Here is a 17589-nt window from a genome sequence, read left to right as displayed (position 1 = left end):
GGGTGCTGAGGGCTTCCCAGAAAAACAAACTGTCAATTCACCATTATGACGAGACGGGTACAGAGAGCATCACACTCCTCCATACTGAAAAGAGAAAACAGTTCATCAAGTGATAAAACACCCTCAGCTGGGCAAATACAAAGCTTGTGCATTCAATATACGTTATCATATACAAAAAATAATTTTTAACTCTTACCCACTGGGTGAAAAAAAAATTGATTTAAGGACACTTTATCATTTTTTGAGTTCAAAATCAAACCAATGTGGAAATTCATGATATTTTTTACAATATGAGGTATTTCATAACTCTTTAAAAGAAAATTCGCCTTTTAATCATTTAAACACCGGATAATTAGCTCGTTTAGACATACCTGTGAGAAGTTAGAATGAGCGTCCTTCCTCTCTCGGACTTGTGACAAAACGTTCCACAACTGGCGCCAAGCCCCAGGATCCATTCCTGTTGTAGGTTCATCGAGGAATATAAACGGTTGATCTCCGATGAGAGAAATAGCTGTGCTCAGTTTTCTTAAATTTCCACCGCTAGCAATAGAAAAACAGAATAGATATTAAGAATGCCTTGTTAAAAGCAATAATATTAAAAGTCAGAATAATACTATGATTATATCATTTGAACCATCGACATTCTTTCTTTAAATGATACTTCTTTGTTAAACATTTGCATTTCTTTCTTTGTTCTTCTTTGTTCCCATTTTGTCACCTCTTTCAATCTCTCCGTCTCTCTCTCTCTCTCTCTCTCTCTCTCTCTCTCTCTCTCTCTCTCTCTCTCTCTCTCTCTCTCTCTCTCTCACGTCCCACATTGCCTAGCAGCGTATTTCTGTAACATTAAAATTTTAATCAGTTCCGACACACCTCGAACAATAAATTTTTCCTGAACTTCGCGCAGGCGCAAAAACATAAAAAGGTTTCTTCTCCGGTCATTTGATCAACTAGTGTGTTAAACTGTGGACAGTATCCCAAATTCTGTTGTACCTGCAACCAGAGTTAACTTTTGAATAAATATTCAGGTTAAGTTATGCTGAGGTAGTCTAGCACGAACAGAAGGCAACTAGTATTACAGTTATCTGTGAAGTGAATAGTATGACACTTTTATATAGAAAACCATAACTAAAATGTAACACTACTTGTGTACGTTAGATTTTGTCGCATGGACATGTTCAAAGCAACAACAATGCAATCCTGGAAAGCAAACATAATGCGAATAACGATATGAAGTAGATTTAAGCTGAGTTTTTAAGGGTTTCTAATGTGATGGGGATACTATAGCTTGTTTAATGGCTTGTTTGGGTTTTTTTTTTTAGGTTTTTATCAAAAGATTTTTATTCATTTAAAGGTGTCGTTAGATACTTTGCACATTGCTAAATAAATATTTTGATTTTTAAAAAGAAGTCCCAGTAATGTGTATATTCATACGCGTAAGTGATCGTTTCAAACTGACATCATTATGCAAATTTCAGCCATGTAGGTATCTAAACAGCTGCCAAGTACAATGAATTGTCTTAAGAAATAAAGGAAAATACTCTCTGAATGTAAATATATTAAGATGTTTTGAAATATTTACGGTAAATTCTCGAAACATTAGAATAGGTACCACCCCCACTAAATTCCGGCCGGGTATTATAGACCCAGGCGCGCCTAACTTGAACCGGAATTTACAAAGGAGAATAGTTTGTACCACAAGTAAAGATATATCGGAGAAAATATGAATGAAATGTGGACATATTCGGATAAGTAAATACACATAATCAAGTATACACAAAATGCCGACTAGTTTAGCTGTTCAGGTGACATTTGTTCGTGTGTAAACACAATTATTGCAGGCACGTAGCATCAAAGGGGGATGAAGAAAGGGAGACATGCCCCCTTTTTATCTCGCAGCAATTTTTTTTTCTTTTAACATACTAGTATAACAGACCAATTTAGGAGTTGGTCCCTCACTTTTTCGGAGCATTAATAAAAAAAAAATTGAAGTTAAAGATAAATGCAACCCCAACCCCCAACTGATTAGGATTGCACGTCATCTAGCGTTAATCCAGCGAATGGCTGTTGGTTTAGCATCGGTGATCGTTTGTTTTGCATCGGGGTCTATTGATTTTGTAAAACAGATTTTGTTTTAAGCTGGTCTGTTTCGCATTTCATTATGATTTTAAAAATCAATTGTTCGTTTTGCCTGAACGCATTTTATCATTTCCGCAGGCAATACAAATACCTGTTTCATGTATTTATTCGTTATGTCGGTGAGGTCAATGAATGGTGTTAACACACAGTTACCTTGTAAATTGCATGTTAGATGCTTATCTCTTAGACGAATCAATGTCCCAGGTGTATTATTACACCTGTATCAAAATTAAACAAGCTTCTCTTACCACGTCTTATCAATCCGTATTTAAAGCAATTCAAGAAATGTACTAAAACGTTGCTATGTATTTTAAACTTAAATAAATATGAAAGTGCAAAAGTCTGACCATATGCTTGTTACAGTGTATACCAGCGGTTACGCAGGTGTAAATTTAAATATTTCTATCTTAAACGATAGTTATCTGTCATTTAATCAGACGATCGGCTTTTTCCGCGTAAATCTTCGTGAAATCCCCTTTAACAGACTACTTGCACTGGTAATCAGCAGAGGCGGACCAGTCTAGCAGGCAGCCGGTAGAAATCACTAGAAATCTTTCCTTACCACGTGATCTGATCTACAAAGAAGGTAGACCAGGAAGAGATTATTTCCCAGGGTTGCCATTTTAGGTATGTAAAATATAAACAATCAATTGGTGTTCAAGAGATGATTGTCTTTTGAAAATATCAACCTCTGTCAGTCAAATCCAAGTAATCACACGCACGACCTTGTTGTAGGCGTAAGAATATACGTATTCATTTAATCTATAAAAATGCATTTCTTATATTAAAAACTGTCAAGTAGCCATTATTAACAAAATGTTATCGTTAATTTAAGTTTTCTGGGTACGTTAGCTGCATGCTTTGTTCGGAATATTTCTTCGTCGATCGAAACTAAAGCATAATTCAAAGCAGGAACTCCACAGATTTGCACAGACTGACCTCATACTTTCAAGAAGACTGTAGATACAATGACAAATTCCACATACATGGCAGCCCATTCTGTGTAAAGTTTTAATCGACAGTATTATCATTATAAATACTTTTACTTACATTAATAATCGATCAAATGATTTAAATAAAGATAAAAAGATCTTTTTTTGAATAAGTAGTAAATAACTAGCATAGCGGGGAAAAATACAAAACCTGATAGGTGATTTATTTCTCGACAATGCTAAAGAACACGATTTATTGAAATTAATACTTCACCATTTTGTTTGTAACGCATCATTGGTTTTTCAAAAATGCATGTATCATAAAAAAGTATCAACGTTACTATAATTCGCATGTCAAAAACTTGCTCGACAATATTAATTAAAAAGATCAAACAACCATATTTTTTACACTAAAAAGAATATGTTCACTTAGAAGAATCAAATTTTTTTTATAGAACGTAAAATGACCTAACCCAGTTTATCTATGTAGTTTGGTAAATATTGAATTCTTTATCTTAAATAATACAAATACTAGTATACAGATTAAATTGCTTATTATCTATTTAATTCATCTTAATAATTGTTCTCTCATTCAGCATTCTCTTTTTAAAACTTAATGAAGGTCTCTGGTAATGGACCCTACATATCGTGCCCAAGATGTGTTACGATGTCATCTTTGTGAGACTCCAGTTCCTCCAATGTACTGTGACATTTGTCACATACATCTATGTAAAGCCTGTGTGGGGGAACATCTCTCTGATCTATCCAAAGAACACAAAGTGCTGCCATTTGAGAAAAGGGGGTCTATTCCGAAATGTCCGAAACATTCCACAAAACAATGTGAACTTCACTGTGAACAATGTGACATTCTTATTTGTTTACAGTGTGTTTCTACTCAGGAGCACAAAGGCCATGAATTTGTTGAAAGGGTGAAGAAACACGAGAATCAAAATATTGTTATACAGAAAGATTTACACGAACTAGAATCATTCATTTATCCAAAGTTCCAAGAAACTTTATCTAACATTCCTGTTCAGAAAGCCAGTTGGGACAAAAATTCCCAAAAATTGACAACAGCCATCGAGAAACACGAAGAAGACTTGCACAGACAAATAAATGCAGTTGTTATGAAATCAAAATCTGACCTTGATAAAATGGATTAAAAACATCTAGCCGTCTTAGATAAACAGGAAAATGAAATTACTCGCAAGATTTCTAATATCAAACAGAGAATAACCGATCTGAAAAAATTATTGGAATCCAATGATGTCAGCCGTGTTTGTGCCTACAAGTCCAGAAATTCTGACTTCAGAATAATATCTAAACTTGAAATTTCCTTACCGTGTTTTACCCCGCATGACATCAACAATGAGCAGACATATCGTCAGTTTGGTACTCTTTCAGAGTTATCTATCAGAACACAAGAACTTAGCTACACATTGGATTCACCAAGTGCTGAGTTCTCTCTCCCGTGCAGACCGCCTGTGGATAAAACCATTGATGGTTTATCTTCTTTAGTCAAACAATTCGTTGATGAACCACGCATCATCATGGATATAAACACCGAGTATGGAGGCTTAAATGGATTGCGTAGTGTTGCCTCTCTGGGCGATGAAGCTATATGGATAAGTGGCAGTAATGACAAAACAATTCGACTTTATAATCTCCGCGGGGAACTAGTGAAGACAAGACAAACTAAGTCAGGGAACGTACCACAGGACATAGCAGTGACAAAGAGGGGGGCTATAGTTTATACTGATAACTTGGATAGAACTGTGAACATTGTGAGGAAAAAACGGGCACATGAAGTGATTACACTACGAGAGAGGCTATGGGGTTGGATACAAGGATGGAGACCTCTCGGTATCTGTAGTACCTCCTGCGATGACCTCCTGATAATTATGGTCAGTGATAAAAAGCAAACAAAAGTTGTTCGTTACTTTGGTCTCACAGAGAAACAAAGTATTCAATTTGATACAGAAGGAAGGCCTCTCTTTTCACCTGGTGGCATTAAATATATCTGTGAAAACAAAAACTTAGATATATGTGTTTCGGACATTGATGCCTGCGAAGTAGTGGTGGTGAACGAGGCTGGGAAACGAAGGTTTGGATACAAGGGTCGTCCGAATACTACTGAAAAACAATTCAAACCGTTTGGGATCACTACGGATAGCCAGAGTCGAATTCTGATAGCAGACAGATACAACCACTGTATCCACATCCTGGATCAGGACGGACAGTTCCTCCGCTACATTGACAACTGTCATTTATGGCATCCATGGGGTTTATGTGTGGACACCAGAGACAACCTCTTTGTTACTGAATATGGCAGAGGTAAAGTAAAGAAAATCAGATACTCCTTCTGAACAGACTAAACTGTGTTCATGATATGTTATGCCAATAGTCAGCAAAGTGACCTAGAGTTAAGACAGACGATGTATATAGCATTTACAAGTGTAAATGACAGAATCTTTATTGATAAGATGTGTCGAGTGCAAGCAGTTTATGTAGCAAGTTTAACATTTTATCAAACTGACTATTTCATACTTTGTCTGCTTAAACGTGTTTGAATATTCCTGAGAACTTACTCGTTGATTTTGCCTGAAATGTGTATATGCTGTGCATGTATATTACATGTCAACAGACTGAATGTGTTTATCCCATTGAATTGATGTGTACTACATATCAGTATAATTTTTCATAATTACTGGTCACTAATATTTGTTGGAATCAATTTTGGAGAATTAAGTACATTTAAAGTTTTGAAAAACATAACGTCTGTTGACAATGAATCTATCAGTAAAATTGTTGACAAATAAGTGTTTGTCGGTTAATAAACAGTTTAAATCAGCTCTTGTAAATCAGCTGCTTTAAAGAACAGATGCGACATTCCTCAGTTTTAGATAATTTTCCTTAATAGATTAAGTTTATTTTATTTGCATTTTAACCAATTTATGCTCAAAATTTCAAGGTGCATTACCAGGCTATTTTAGAGTTAGAATGTTTAAAAAAAAAAATTTAATAGCATGCAAAATGCACTTGACGCTTATTGATAAAGTTATAGTATACGTTTTTAATTGACACTGTATATTCATATAGAAAATAATCATATAACATTAAAATATAATTTTGGAATTACGTAGTGGAGATTGCGGAGATAAGAAAAAAAGTAGAAGGAATGGAAGGTAGTTCGCGTCTGAACTTAAACATATTATTTGGCATATGCCTTAATCATTTTAGTTTTCGATAAGGTTTTTAAGCACATTTTTACGTTTCAATCATCTTCAAAGGAAGGAGAATTAAAATTTGGTGTATGCATGTGCGTTGTGTTTGTCATCTCATGCTGTGCTTTGATGTTTGCATTGTAATTTCATCTGTTATTGCATTGCAGTTCTTGTGTAGAAAAGAAAATTTCCCTTTATAATTTCTATGCAGAAATTTATATTCATCCTGTTTATACAAATCTGTTTTGAATTATCACTGAATCTCGCTCGAATCTTGAAAATCAACATTATTCATAGCGAAATAGAGATACATATTTTAAAGTGGAAAAAAGAGATGTGTAAAAGAACAGACAAACATAGGTTTTAAATGACACCTGATTGATATCAGAAACTGGTTTTTTAAAAGCCTGATATTTTAGTTATCACAAAACGCCTGTAAAAGCACTGAAGGTTAGACTAGCGTTGAGTAGTTTAGAGAAAACATTCCCTCCGAGGGCCGAAGGCAAACTCACTGCAAACGCAATTGTATTCACTACTTGGTTTTGTATTTAAATATATTCAACTGAATCATTAATAGTTTTCATCAGACCGACAAGAACGCCTTGGAAGGCCTATTTTACGTTTTAATATACAATGATGAGACGAAGAAGGGGATTTTAAATGAAAGACTTTATTTTACATGGAATGCACTTAAAAGTGGTATTGTAAGACTTTTAGTGCACCGATGCACAGTGAAAAAAAGAAAAAGCCTGAAATTCGACTCAGCTTTAATGCATTCACTGAATCTTAGATCCGTTAAAGCCAAGCAAAATTTGATATTCTGTTACTCTTAGAGCATTAATATCCGTGTTTTCTAAATAATGTAATGTGTTACTTATAAACATTAATTTGAATATATATTGTGTCCGAGTAAAGTTGTTGATTTTCTGTGTCAAAAACTTGTATATTCTGTCCAGGTATTGTCTGTCCAGATAGTTTCAATACTTCTTACAACTTGCCCAGGTAATAATGTCAATAATTTGTATAGTCTAAGTAGTTACATGAAATAACAATATTTTGTCATCTAAATGTCAGCATTGTGTAAGTTGTCCAGGAAATGTCAATACCGTGTACTGTCTATTTTGTTAATACCAATGCTTTGTGCACCATGTCCGGGTAGTATCAATTTGGATGCTTTTCTCTATTAAGTATATCCAGTCAAGTACTTTCTATTGTGTATCTGGCTCTTATAACTCCTACTCGCTTATTGGTATCAACTTCAATCAATCTTTTAATTAAAAAAAGTAACATATCGTTTTAAAGAAAAATACTAATTATAATTGAGCATTTGTTATCTTCTAAAAGTTTATTACTTTAAATTTAGTCATTCTAGATCTATTTAGATACATCAGGTAGACATTGGTAGATTTAAGAAACAAACCTTTACTGCCGTATGTTATTGCATGTATCTACATTTTTCTGATATTTTTCCAGTTGACAAGCAAGTAATGTCCGAATACCGTTTATGAAGATAGAAGAAATCAGGAAAACACGTATTTAGCAAAATATACTACAGGAGAAAGTTGATAAACCGATGCCTATTTTTGAAAACGAAGAAAAAATAACCCCAATATGGCTGTACTCCACGTAATTTAGATACTTCGGTTATTTTTAACTGCATGTAAGCGTACACTTACATGCAGAAACAAATGTCTGTGTCTGGTATTTCGGATATACATGGATTTTTATAAATAATAAAAGCAAGTATAAATTTTATTTGCATTTTTTTGACAGAAACATATACCATGTGATATAACAATTACTATAATAAAGTGTAATTAACGACCGTTGGAACAAAAAGAAAAAAAACTTGTATGTTTCAATATTGATATTTTTCAGAGCTTATTTTCTTTCCTTTTATTAGCACAAAGTAAGAATTTAGAAAAGTTTGAATATTTTTATTACGATTTAATATAACACTTTCACGTAACAAATAACATGAAAATAAATGTTAAATGCATCATGTAATACAAGCATACCATTTATTAATTCACATAATTACACAATGAAAATTTGTATCCAATACAGTACAATTTGGTTTTCTTTAACTTGATTATCAAAAATAACATCATCTCATAAATTTCTACAAATTTGATATATCAATTTGATGTAACAAAATACACTGCATGCCCTTACACAGTTTACACAGTTACATGTTACCAGTAACATTTAAAGAGAAAATATCCTATTGAACCTGTCTTTTTCTGTTATACGGTTGCATTATCTAACAGTTTTACTGTAACAACTTCATTAATATTCAACGGATGTCAAATAAGATCAACGTATTTAGTTCAAACACTAGATTCAATCAGATAACAAAGAGCAACATTTCTCAAAACTGAGTGGATTAAGGTGATTGGGTGGTTAACAAGTTAACCATTAGATCTGCCTTAAATGTTGACATATGATATTGTTTGCCATCAAGAGTTTAGTAAAATTTAGTGAAGAAAAAATCCTAATATTTTAGCTTTAAAAGTTAAACATCTCACTAAATCATTACGCAGAGCTCTTTGTCCTCAGGAGGTAAATAAAGCCAAAAAATGATCCCGATCATTGAGTCGTCTTAATACATAAAAATCTGGTTCAAGAAAGACAACAAATGAAAGACATGTAATTTGAAGAATCCAATTCTTCCATTGTTTAAGAAATGGTTTTAAACAATAATATATCGTTAATATATCGTTAACATCGCTGGATCTTCTTCTAACTTTCTAGCACATACATGCACATTTAACAACGACAACTAGTTAAAATCTAAAAATAAACAAACCCTCGGGACTCTCGTTCATGTTTTAACTTGTTCTTTCCTTGAAGATCATTCCATAACATTTCATGAAAAAAACTATACAAAATATGAAATATAATCTGTAGTACACCAAATATATATATGGTCCGGCATTTCTTATTTATGAAACTTTTTCAGCGTAATAACATTCAGACGAATTATACGACAAAACGAACAAGGAAATACAAATTCAATTTGCCCTACCAGGAGCAGGGCGTATTCCTGTCTTTGAATGCAAGTGCTCTACTGTACTAGAAAGAAATCGAAACAAATCATAGTAGAACAATTCGTTATAGAAAAAAAGGTAAAGAAATTGTTTAATAACTACATTCAAGCACCACGTGACGTTGCCCTTCAATGCGATATCAACCATGCCACTGCTTATAGTTTGGAATGTTGCATTTCGATAGATGGTTCACCTTATTCAATTTCTATATAAATGTCAATCATTAAATACACTTATTCTCAGATTTGATCAGAATTTTGAAATACTGTACGCATCAAGCTTTTGAGAAGAAAAAAATACAAAGTTCATCACACAAACAATTTGAGAAACATTTAAGAAAACGAACGAAATTCCAAATATATGTTCAGTATGCACGTGTGCTATCAAACTCTTCGTAAAATTCGCTTTCCCTAAATCCAGAATGTCCGCCTTTTAAACAAGAATCAGATAAAGTCCGATTAAACAAATACAGATTAGCGCATTGTAAAGAGGTCCCTGTGTTAGACATGCATGATTACAGTCAAACTACACACAAACTGATGTCAATCACTACCACAGCAACACGCACATGCGCAAAACGAGCAACATGTACACAGTCCACAGCAACCTTTGCGTTTTTTCTTTTCTTCTGGTGAAACTTGTTTGTTTGTAAAAGACAGAAACACTTGTTCTAAGGTTGTTTGATGTACGGAATAGTCCTCTATTCCCAGGTTCTCACTCGCTCTCTCCATGGCACCAAAAACACTGGACAGCGAAACGGAAGTGTTCGGAATCCGAAAGTGCAGATAATCTTGATGATCATCAAACACCTGACTATCCGGAAATTTCTCTATGATGAAATTCTTGACAATCGCAGAATCGCCATTTTCGGCGGACAGACGGACGATCAGAGTGTAGCCATTGCCGAATTTGTCCTTCAGGTGTTGAGGGCTTCCGAGACAAACAAATTGTCCATTGACCATTATGACAAGACGGGTACAGAGAGCATCACACTCCTCCATACTGAAAAGAGAAAACAATTCATCAAGTGATAAAACACCCTCAACTGGGCAAATACAAAGCTTATGCATTCAATATACGTTAGCATATACAAACAATAATTTTTAATTACCACTGGGTAGACACAAAAAAAAATCAACTAGAATTGCTTAAAGGACACTTTATCATGTTTTGAGTTCAAAATCAAAACAGTGTAGAAATTCATGATATTTTTCACAAAACGAGGTATTTCATAACTTTTCAAGTCTTTTAATCATTAAAAACACCGGATAATGAACCCGTTTAGACATACCTGTGAGAAGTTAGAATAAGCGTCCGACCACTCTCTCGAACTTGTGACAAAACGTTCCACAACTGGCGCCGAGCCCCAGGATCCATTCCTGTTGTAGGTTCATCGAGGAATATAAACGGTGGATCTCCGATGAGAGAAATAGCTGTGCTCAGTTTTCTTTTATTTCCACCGCTAGCAATAGAAAAACAGGATATTAAGAATGCCTTGTTAAAAGCAATACTATTTAAAGTCATTATAATACTATGATTATATTACTTGAACCATCGACATTCTTTCTTTAAATGATACTTCTTTGTTAAACATTTGCATTTCTTTCTTTGTTCTTCTTTGTCACCATTTTGCCACCTCTTTCAATCTCTCTGTCTTCATCTCTCTCCCTCTCTCTCTCTGTGTGCGTCTCTCTCTCTCTCTCTCTCTCTCTCTCAATAATAAATATTTGAACAAACCTGTACGTGCCACATTGCCTAGCAGCGTATTTCTGTAACATTAAAACTTTAATCAGTTCCGACACAACTCGACCAATAAATTGTTCCTGAACTCCGCGCAGACGTGCAAACATAAAAAGGACTTCTTCTCCAGTCATTTGATCAATCAGAGCGTCAAACTGTGGGCAGTATCCCAAACTCTGTTGGACCTGCAATCAAAGTTAACATTTGTCAAGCAGGACTAAAAACAAGCTTCAATTCGTAGATACGTTCCTTATTTTTAATTTTTATTTTATTCTTTATTTCAACTTTTTTAATAGTTATAAGACATACCTCTTTAATGTGATTTTTCACGTCATATCTATCGAGATAAGCGTTTCCCCCGGTAACTATCTCGTCTCCTGTCATCATTTTAAAAGTCGTCGTTTTACCGGCGCCATTTTGTCCGAGCAGACCAAAACATTCTTGCCGAGGTACTCCAATGCTGACTCCTTTCACGGCCTGGAAATTCCCATAATACTTGGACAAGTTCTTCAAAATAAGAGCATCTTTTCCTTGAAGTGTGTCGATCTCATTGCCATTAATTCTTTTACGTTCATTCACGACGTCTTCATCCTCCTCCAAGACGTTGTCCCGTTCGGAGTCCACTTGGGCTGTATGAGCCGCTTTGCCTCTCAGTTTGTACATAACCCAGAAGAAGAAATTTAGCTCGGCCATTGTGACTAGCAATAAGTACACAAGTCCTTGGATCGCCATCATCAGTACGTACTTGCCGATGCCGGGGTAAGTCATGCTGAGGTAGTCCAGCACGAACCGAAGGCAACTAGTACCACAGTTATCTGTGAATAGTATTACACTTTTATATAGACATCCATAACTCAATTGTTATGCTCACATTTCTTATTGTGTAATTTAGATTTTATTGCAAAATCATTTTTGACATGTTCAAAACAACAACAACAATGCAATCTTGGAAAACAAACACAATGCGAATAACGATATCATGTATAGTATTTATATATTTAATTTAGTTTTTTAAGGGTCGGGGGATACTATCTAATTGCTTGTTTCATGGCCTTCCTTTTTTTATTTCATTTTGAGTTGCTTATTCTTTTTTGTAAAGATTTTTTTGGAAAAAGACCGCTTTGTTAGTCTCTTGATTTGCTTGTTACAACATTTATTGCTGTTTTACTATTGATGTCGGGGTGTTGGTAGTGTTAACAAGTAAATCAAAAATCCCAGTTACAATAAACAACATACCCATACAACAACTTCCTGAAGAAAGCGCGGGAATTTTACACGTGACCTGGTACATGCTTCTCTCGCACGTGTTGATATACTGGTAGTTGGTGTAAATGTTCATGATACTGGAACCCAGGTTGTAATGGGGGAACACGACGGCAAACACCCAGTCCAATCCCAGAGCGATGTTTTGTGTTCCAAATGTTGGAAACATCAACATAAATACCGCCAGGGTAGTGGCCAAACCTATTGGAAAACAAACTCTATGTAAAATGGTTTTCAAAACATTTTACCACTTACTGAATTCTTTGTCTTCTTGCATTTAAATTTCTTTAACTTGCAGTTCATTTTTTATATTTATTGGCGTATAGAATGAAGGGTAAACAAGTATTCCTTTTAAGGGAATGATCGGCAATAAAGATATATAGATAGCTAGATGCAATCAACATGATCAGTTTGATGTAAAATAATTAAAAAAGTAATGCATTTTTTCAAAATATAGAATTTTTTGAATCTGTATACCATAATTTCATCATTATAAACCGTCAACAAATTTAATTTGGAAATACATTTGGGGAAAGCCGTTCGTAAACTCCTTGTCTAGTTTTATATTTTTAACGTAATTATTAAATGTTAATGTATCTTCTTCTTCTTCAGAATACTGAGTAGAGCTCTTCACGTAACACGTATACAAAGAAAGAGTTGTATTAAAATAATTTAATGCGACTGAAAAACATTGAATGCCATCATAACTTGCTATTGTGGTCGCATTATAACGTAACCTTGTTTATAAATCAAGCCGTCTTCCTAGCTACTATTATGCAACCTTGTAGATCGAGGTCAGTTCATGGAGCATCTTCTTATGATCGAGGTCAGTTCATCGAGGTCAACTGCATTAATGAATGAACCTTTCGATCGAAAATCTTACGCGCCATACAAAATGTGCATTCTTGAATTAACAGGTCGAACTGTATTTTATGTATGTTTGCATCTCTTAAGGTAAATGAATTGAAATAATACTGAGTAAAAAGTTATATTAATACTAAACCAAAGCTTCAAGTTTTTATAAGAACTACTTATGCAAGCGGAATGTGTGCGCACGTGGAAGCATTTGCCGGATGTCGAAGCCGATCACAATAAACTTACCTGTCAAAATATTACTCATCGTGATGGTCACCATTCCCGTGGCCGGGGTCTTGAACAAGTAATGAAGGACATATGTGTAGGGCAGGGACGCCCATCCAAACAGAATGTACACCAGAAAGATCAAACTGATTCTGGATGGATCGCCAAGATAATAAGCGTCTGGTTGGAATGCAGCAAAAACGACCACCATTAACACGGCGGGAATAAGGTAGTTGATATAATCCCAGACGAAGTTGGCCGACCAGTACGTCACCGAACTGAGTCCACTCACCTAAAAAAGTAAACAATTCTTTTTAGTTCAAGTTAATCATATTATATCGAAAACAGATCATATGCAACTTAATAATACGAAAAAAAACGTTTTATCGAGGCTCCAAATAAGCCATGTTTAAAAAAAAAACCACAATATTCCGGGTTTTGCAGTGATGAAATTCGTAAGGCTTTTAAACAGCCATCCATTTAGAAAACCCAAAGAGAATGAGTTTTGTAATAAGAACTACAACTCTTTCAAAGCAAAGAGCCATCTTTGTAAAAATAAAAAGAAAACTCATGCTCCTGAGATTTATGTCATGGACCAACCTTCTGCAGATGCTTCGCTCCAGACGTCCGCTCTTTGATCAGAAACAGGATAAAGCTGGTGGTCAGGAAAGCGACCCCGAACAAAATGACAAACGCAATGGAGAATCCATTTCCGGCGAGACCAGCCGCCCTGTTGGAGTTGCCCTCCAGGTCCCGTTTAAACGGGTAGTTTTCTGTGGTGATGCCGTAAGAAGTATCTGGCATGTTGGCCTTCAGTATGGCATCCATGGTATAGGCCAGGGCGATGCCGGGGCTGTGGTAGGGGTCGCCATTGAAGTAGGTGGTTGTGTTGGCAGTGTCGTCGTCATGGAGACCAACGATGTAGCTCTTACTGAACTTCGACATGCCCACCTACACGTGTAACAGGATCATATATAAATTTACAAGAGGAGTAATTGAGAGAATTCAAGTTATCTAGGAACTGGAGCAGTTTGGACAGCAACATCTCATTATAACTTTGGGTCGTTTTGTTTATCTCTTTAAATAGAAGTATTGACCTTAACATGTTAAAACATACACTTAAACACATCATAATTACAAGTATCCATACTACCACTCTGTGAGGAGTCAGATTGAGCCAAGAAAGCATTTAAAACCCAAATGTAGCATGAGGTGTTTGATAGGCCTATATTGGTGTTCAGATTACGCATCAGTTGTAATCAAACCAACCTGTTTCATCTTGTCTATAATGTATCTATCGAAAGAGGATGCCGCCGAGGTGTCTTCTTTGGTCGTAAACAGGTCTTTATACTTGGCGGCGATCGTGTTGGCCGGATTATCATAGAGGGCCACAGGGTTCTCAAACTTGGCCAGGTTTAGATTCAGGGCTGGTTCCTCGGCAAACTCTCTGGCGTTCGCTTCAATCACGAGGGCGAGGATCGTAAAGATGACCGGAAGTGCTAGCTGGACGAAAGTGACGATGCGGTTCCGCCATGAATGGATGGCTTTCTTTATTATCATGCTCTTGAACTGTTGAAGGGTCAACGCCATTCCTTTGTTCTTGACTATCTCTTTATTGAACTCTGAAATTGGGATTCAAGCATAACCGTATAACTCTTTGCAAATGTAACGATATCGAGAGTATTTGATAAAATACAAAATTAAATGGTCTGAAACCGCATATTTACAACTATATAAAAATAAATCTCTGTTAAAAGTTTTCCCCTTTTACTGAATCCAAACATTAGTTATTATCAAATAATTTAACCCTATTTACAAGAAGTCGTTCATATTTATTTTTTTTAACTAAATAATGCTGCTCAATATGGTAAGCAATCGATACATACACCCAATATTCTCACTGAAGCGCACCTGTGTATTTAGACAAGTTTGAACCCTTTTTCACGTCGCCATTCTTCACATCAGTCATTTCAACGTCTCCATTTTCTTTTTCAAAGGCTCCATTGACTGCGTGGACTGGCGATTGGGGTATCAAGTGCGCCTGCGCATTGAGTCTTTCGATTTCTTCTTCAACATCAACCTTTCCGCTTTCTCCAACCCTGTTAAAAGGGTTAGAAATTCTTGTTACATATTAACATTAACTTTGAATTGTAAAGTCTAACGTATTCACTTTCATATCATTTATAATTTGAGTTTAATTTGCGCTGTCTACCCCTACACTATATAGTTCGTGCAGTGGCGTCACTTAAACCTCATAGTTGCGTTACATGCACAGTATGATGCAATATATATTCGTACAAAATGGCGGCGTATTTATATTCGCGCTTCACCTCACAAATTTAACGTCGAATAAAAGGTTTTATAAATAGCATCGGAATTTCGTTAGTTATTTATAACAATTTTTGGTCATGTGACATTTCATATGTCACGTGATTTTACTGTCGTCTGCTTTGTAAACAAATCTGAATCGACGGAAACAAGATGGGGCGCAAAGCAAAAGAATTGAGTAATGAGGTAAAAGAAATGGTACGGAAAATGTTACAAGAAGGTAAAACTATTACCTACGTGTCAGAAACCTTCGGAATACCCAGATCTACAATTTCAAGTTTTAAGAAGCGTGTAGAACAACGAGGTTACATAGAAAACATCCCCAGACGAGGCAGGAAATCTACCGTGACATCCCGAGATTATCGGAAACTTGAAAGGCTTGTGAAAACCCACAGAAGAGAGAGTTTGAAGGATATTACGGATCAATTTAATGAAAACAGAGAGCGGCCAGTATCTAAACGAACTGTACAATTGCATCTGCACAAAAATGGATTCGTGAGACGGGTGGCAAAGAAGAAACTAGTGATCAGAGAAGTGAATAGAAAAAAGCGCAGGGGTGTGCAATTACAAAATTTGGCCACTAGCCCAGGGGCTAGTGGGAGTACCAAAGTTACTAGCCCAAGATTCAAAGTTACTAGCCAGACTATTTCGGACATGTCGACATTTCATTTTATAAAAAACCCTGTATGATACTAGTATATAATTATTAATATACGAAATATTAATTACTTGCATGTTTTCTGTGGTAGACTAGTTCAAAAATATTCAACTTCATTGATCTCTCACATTTTAGTTACAAAATTGGTTTGGGTACCGTTTATATAATAAAACCCAAACATAACATTGTGAATGTGAACAGACTCTATAAAATCACTACAACTATCTATGTGTGCATGCATTTTATCCTGTTTAATTTCCATTTACAAAATACACCTATGCAATTAATTAAGTAATGGTAAATTTTAATTTAAAATAATGGAAAATGCACAAATAATAATATGCAAAATATGATTTTTTTTTAATTCACCAAGCAGGTTACTTTAAAATGTGTTCATGAGAATAGTTAGTGCAGAAATTTATAATATCTCTGTAATGTATCTCTCTCTCTCTCTCTCTCTTTCTCTCTCTCTCTCTCTCTCTCTCTCTCTCTCTCTGTAAAAAAAATTATATTAAAAAAAGCCAATGAATACATATTAAAGAAAAAGGAATCATCTTACACTGATGTCACTTGAAACAGCTGCACAGGTAACTACGGAAGCCATGTGCAGTGAGGCGTGACTATCTCGTCTAGCCACTGGTCAGGTCAACACTGTCGGTAAAACTTCAAAGTGTGAAACTTACAGCAGAGTGTTTTTCTCAGAAGAATGTAGCACGAGAAAAAAATGCTTAAGAAATTTTTAGGCTATCATGACTTAAAAGGAGCAGATATCATGCCTCTGTGATAACAATGACGATACACTTTTCCTACTAGGACACTGCAAATTTACCGTCATATTTTGCCAACTCTGGTTATGATTTACTAGCCCGACGGGCTACCACAGTTAATGTTTATGCTAGCCCGACCTCTAAAATCGGTAGCCCCGGGCGTCGGGCGATGGTAATTGCACACCCCTGAAAGCGTTTGTCTTGGTGCATAGAAAAGAGAAAATTGACTGTTGGGAACTACTGGAGAAAAGTTATTTTCTCAGATGAATCAAAAATCGTTGTGGGACAGAATTCTCGTGTCTACATTTGGAGAAAACGGGGCGAGGGATGGAGACCGGACTTGGTTGAGGCACGTCGGGCGAAGCCATCATACGAAGTTATGATCTGGGGATGCATTTCGTGGCACGGAGT

The 17589-nt window shown here is 35.6% G+C and overlaps 1 protein-coding gene across 4 annotated transcripts in view; it reads right to left on the bottom strand.

Moving 5' to 3' along the window:
• The window catches only part of LOC105347968 (phospholipid-transporting ATPase ABCA3), a 48596-nt gene that overhangs the window by 11515 nt on the left and 19492 nt on the right, over positions 1–17589 (bottom strand). For 3 of the 4 annotated variants that reach the window (XM_066082798.1, XM_066082797.1, XM_066082799.1), the window contains 9 exons: positions 15337–15524; positions 14695–15047; positions 14026–14376; positions 13447–13717; positions 12319–12546; positions 11392–11897; positions 11080–11267; positions 10634–10804; positions 8209–10344 (listed from right to left, as the gene is read on the bottom strand). In XM_066082798.1, the coding sequence (XP_065938870.1) occupies positions 9885–10344; positions 10634–10804; positions 11080–11267; positions 11392–11897; positions 12319–12546; positions 13447–13717; positions 14026–14376; positions 14695–15047; positions 15337–15524 (2716 nt within the window). In that variant the 3' untranslated portion in view covers positions 8209–9884. Of the gene's footprint in view, positions 1–50; positions 85–8208; positions 10345–10633; positions 10805–11079; positions 11268–11391; positions 11898–12318; positions 12547–13446; positions 13718–14025; positions 14377–14694; positions 15048–15336; positions 15525–17589 lie in introns of those variants that run through there. The other variant, XM_066082800.1, reaches the window with a different exon arrangement.

Source organism: Magallana gigas, chromosome 4 (assembly GCF_963853765.1).
Source record: "Magallana gigas chromosome 4, xbMagGiga1.1, whole genome shotgun sequence".
Taxonomy (NCBI): domain Eukaryota; kingdom Metazoa; phylum Mollusca; class Bivalvia; order Ostreida; family Ostreidae; genus Magallana; species Magallana gigas.
The sequence above is the reverse complement of the archived record's forward strand: the minus strand, read 5'-3'. Positions and strand labels throughout refer to the sequence as shown.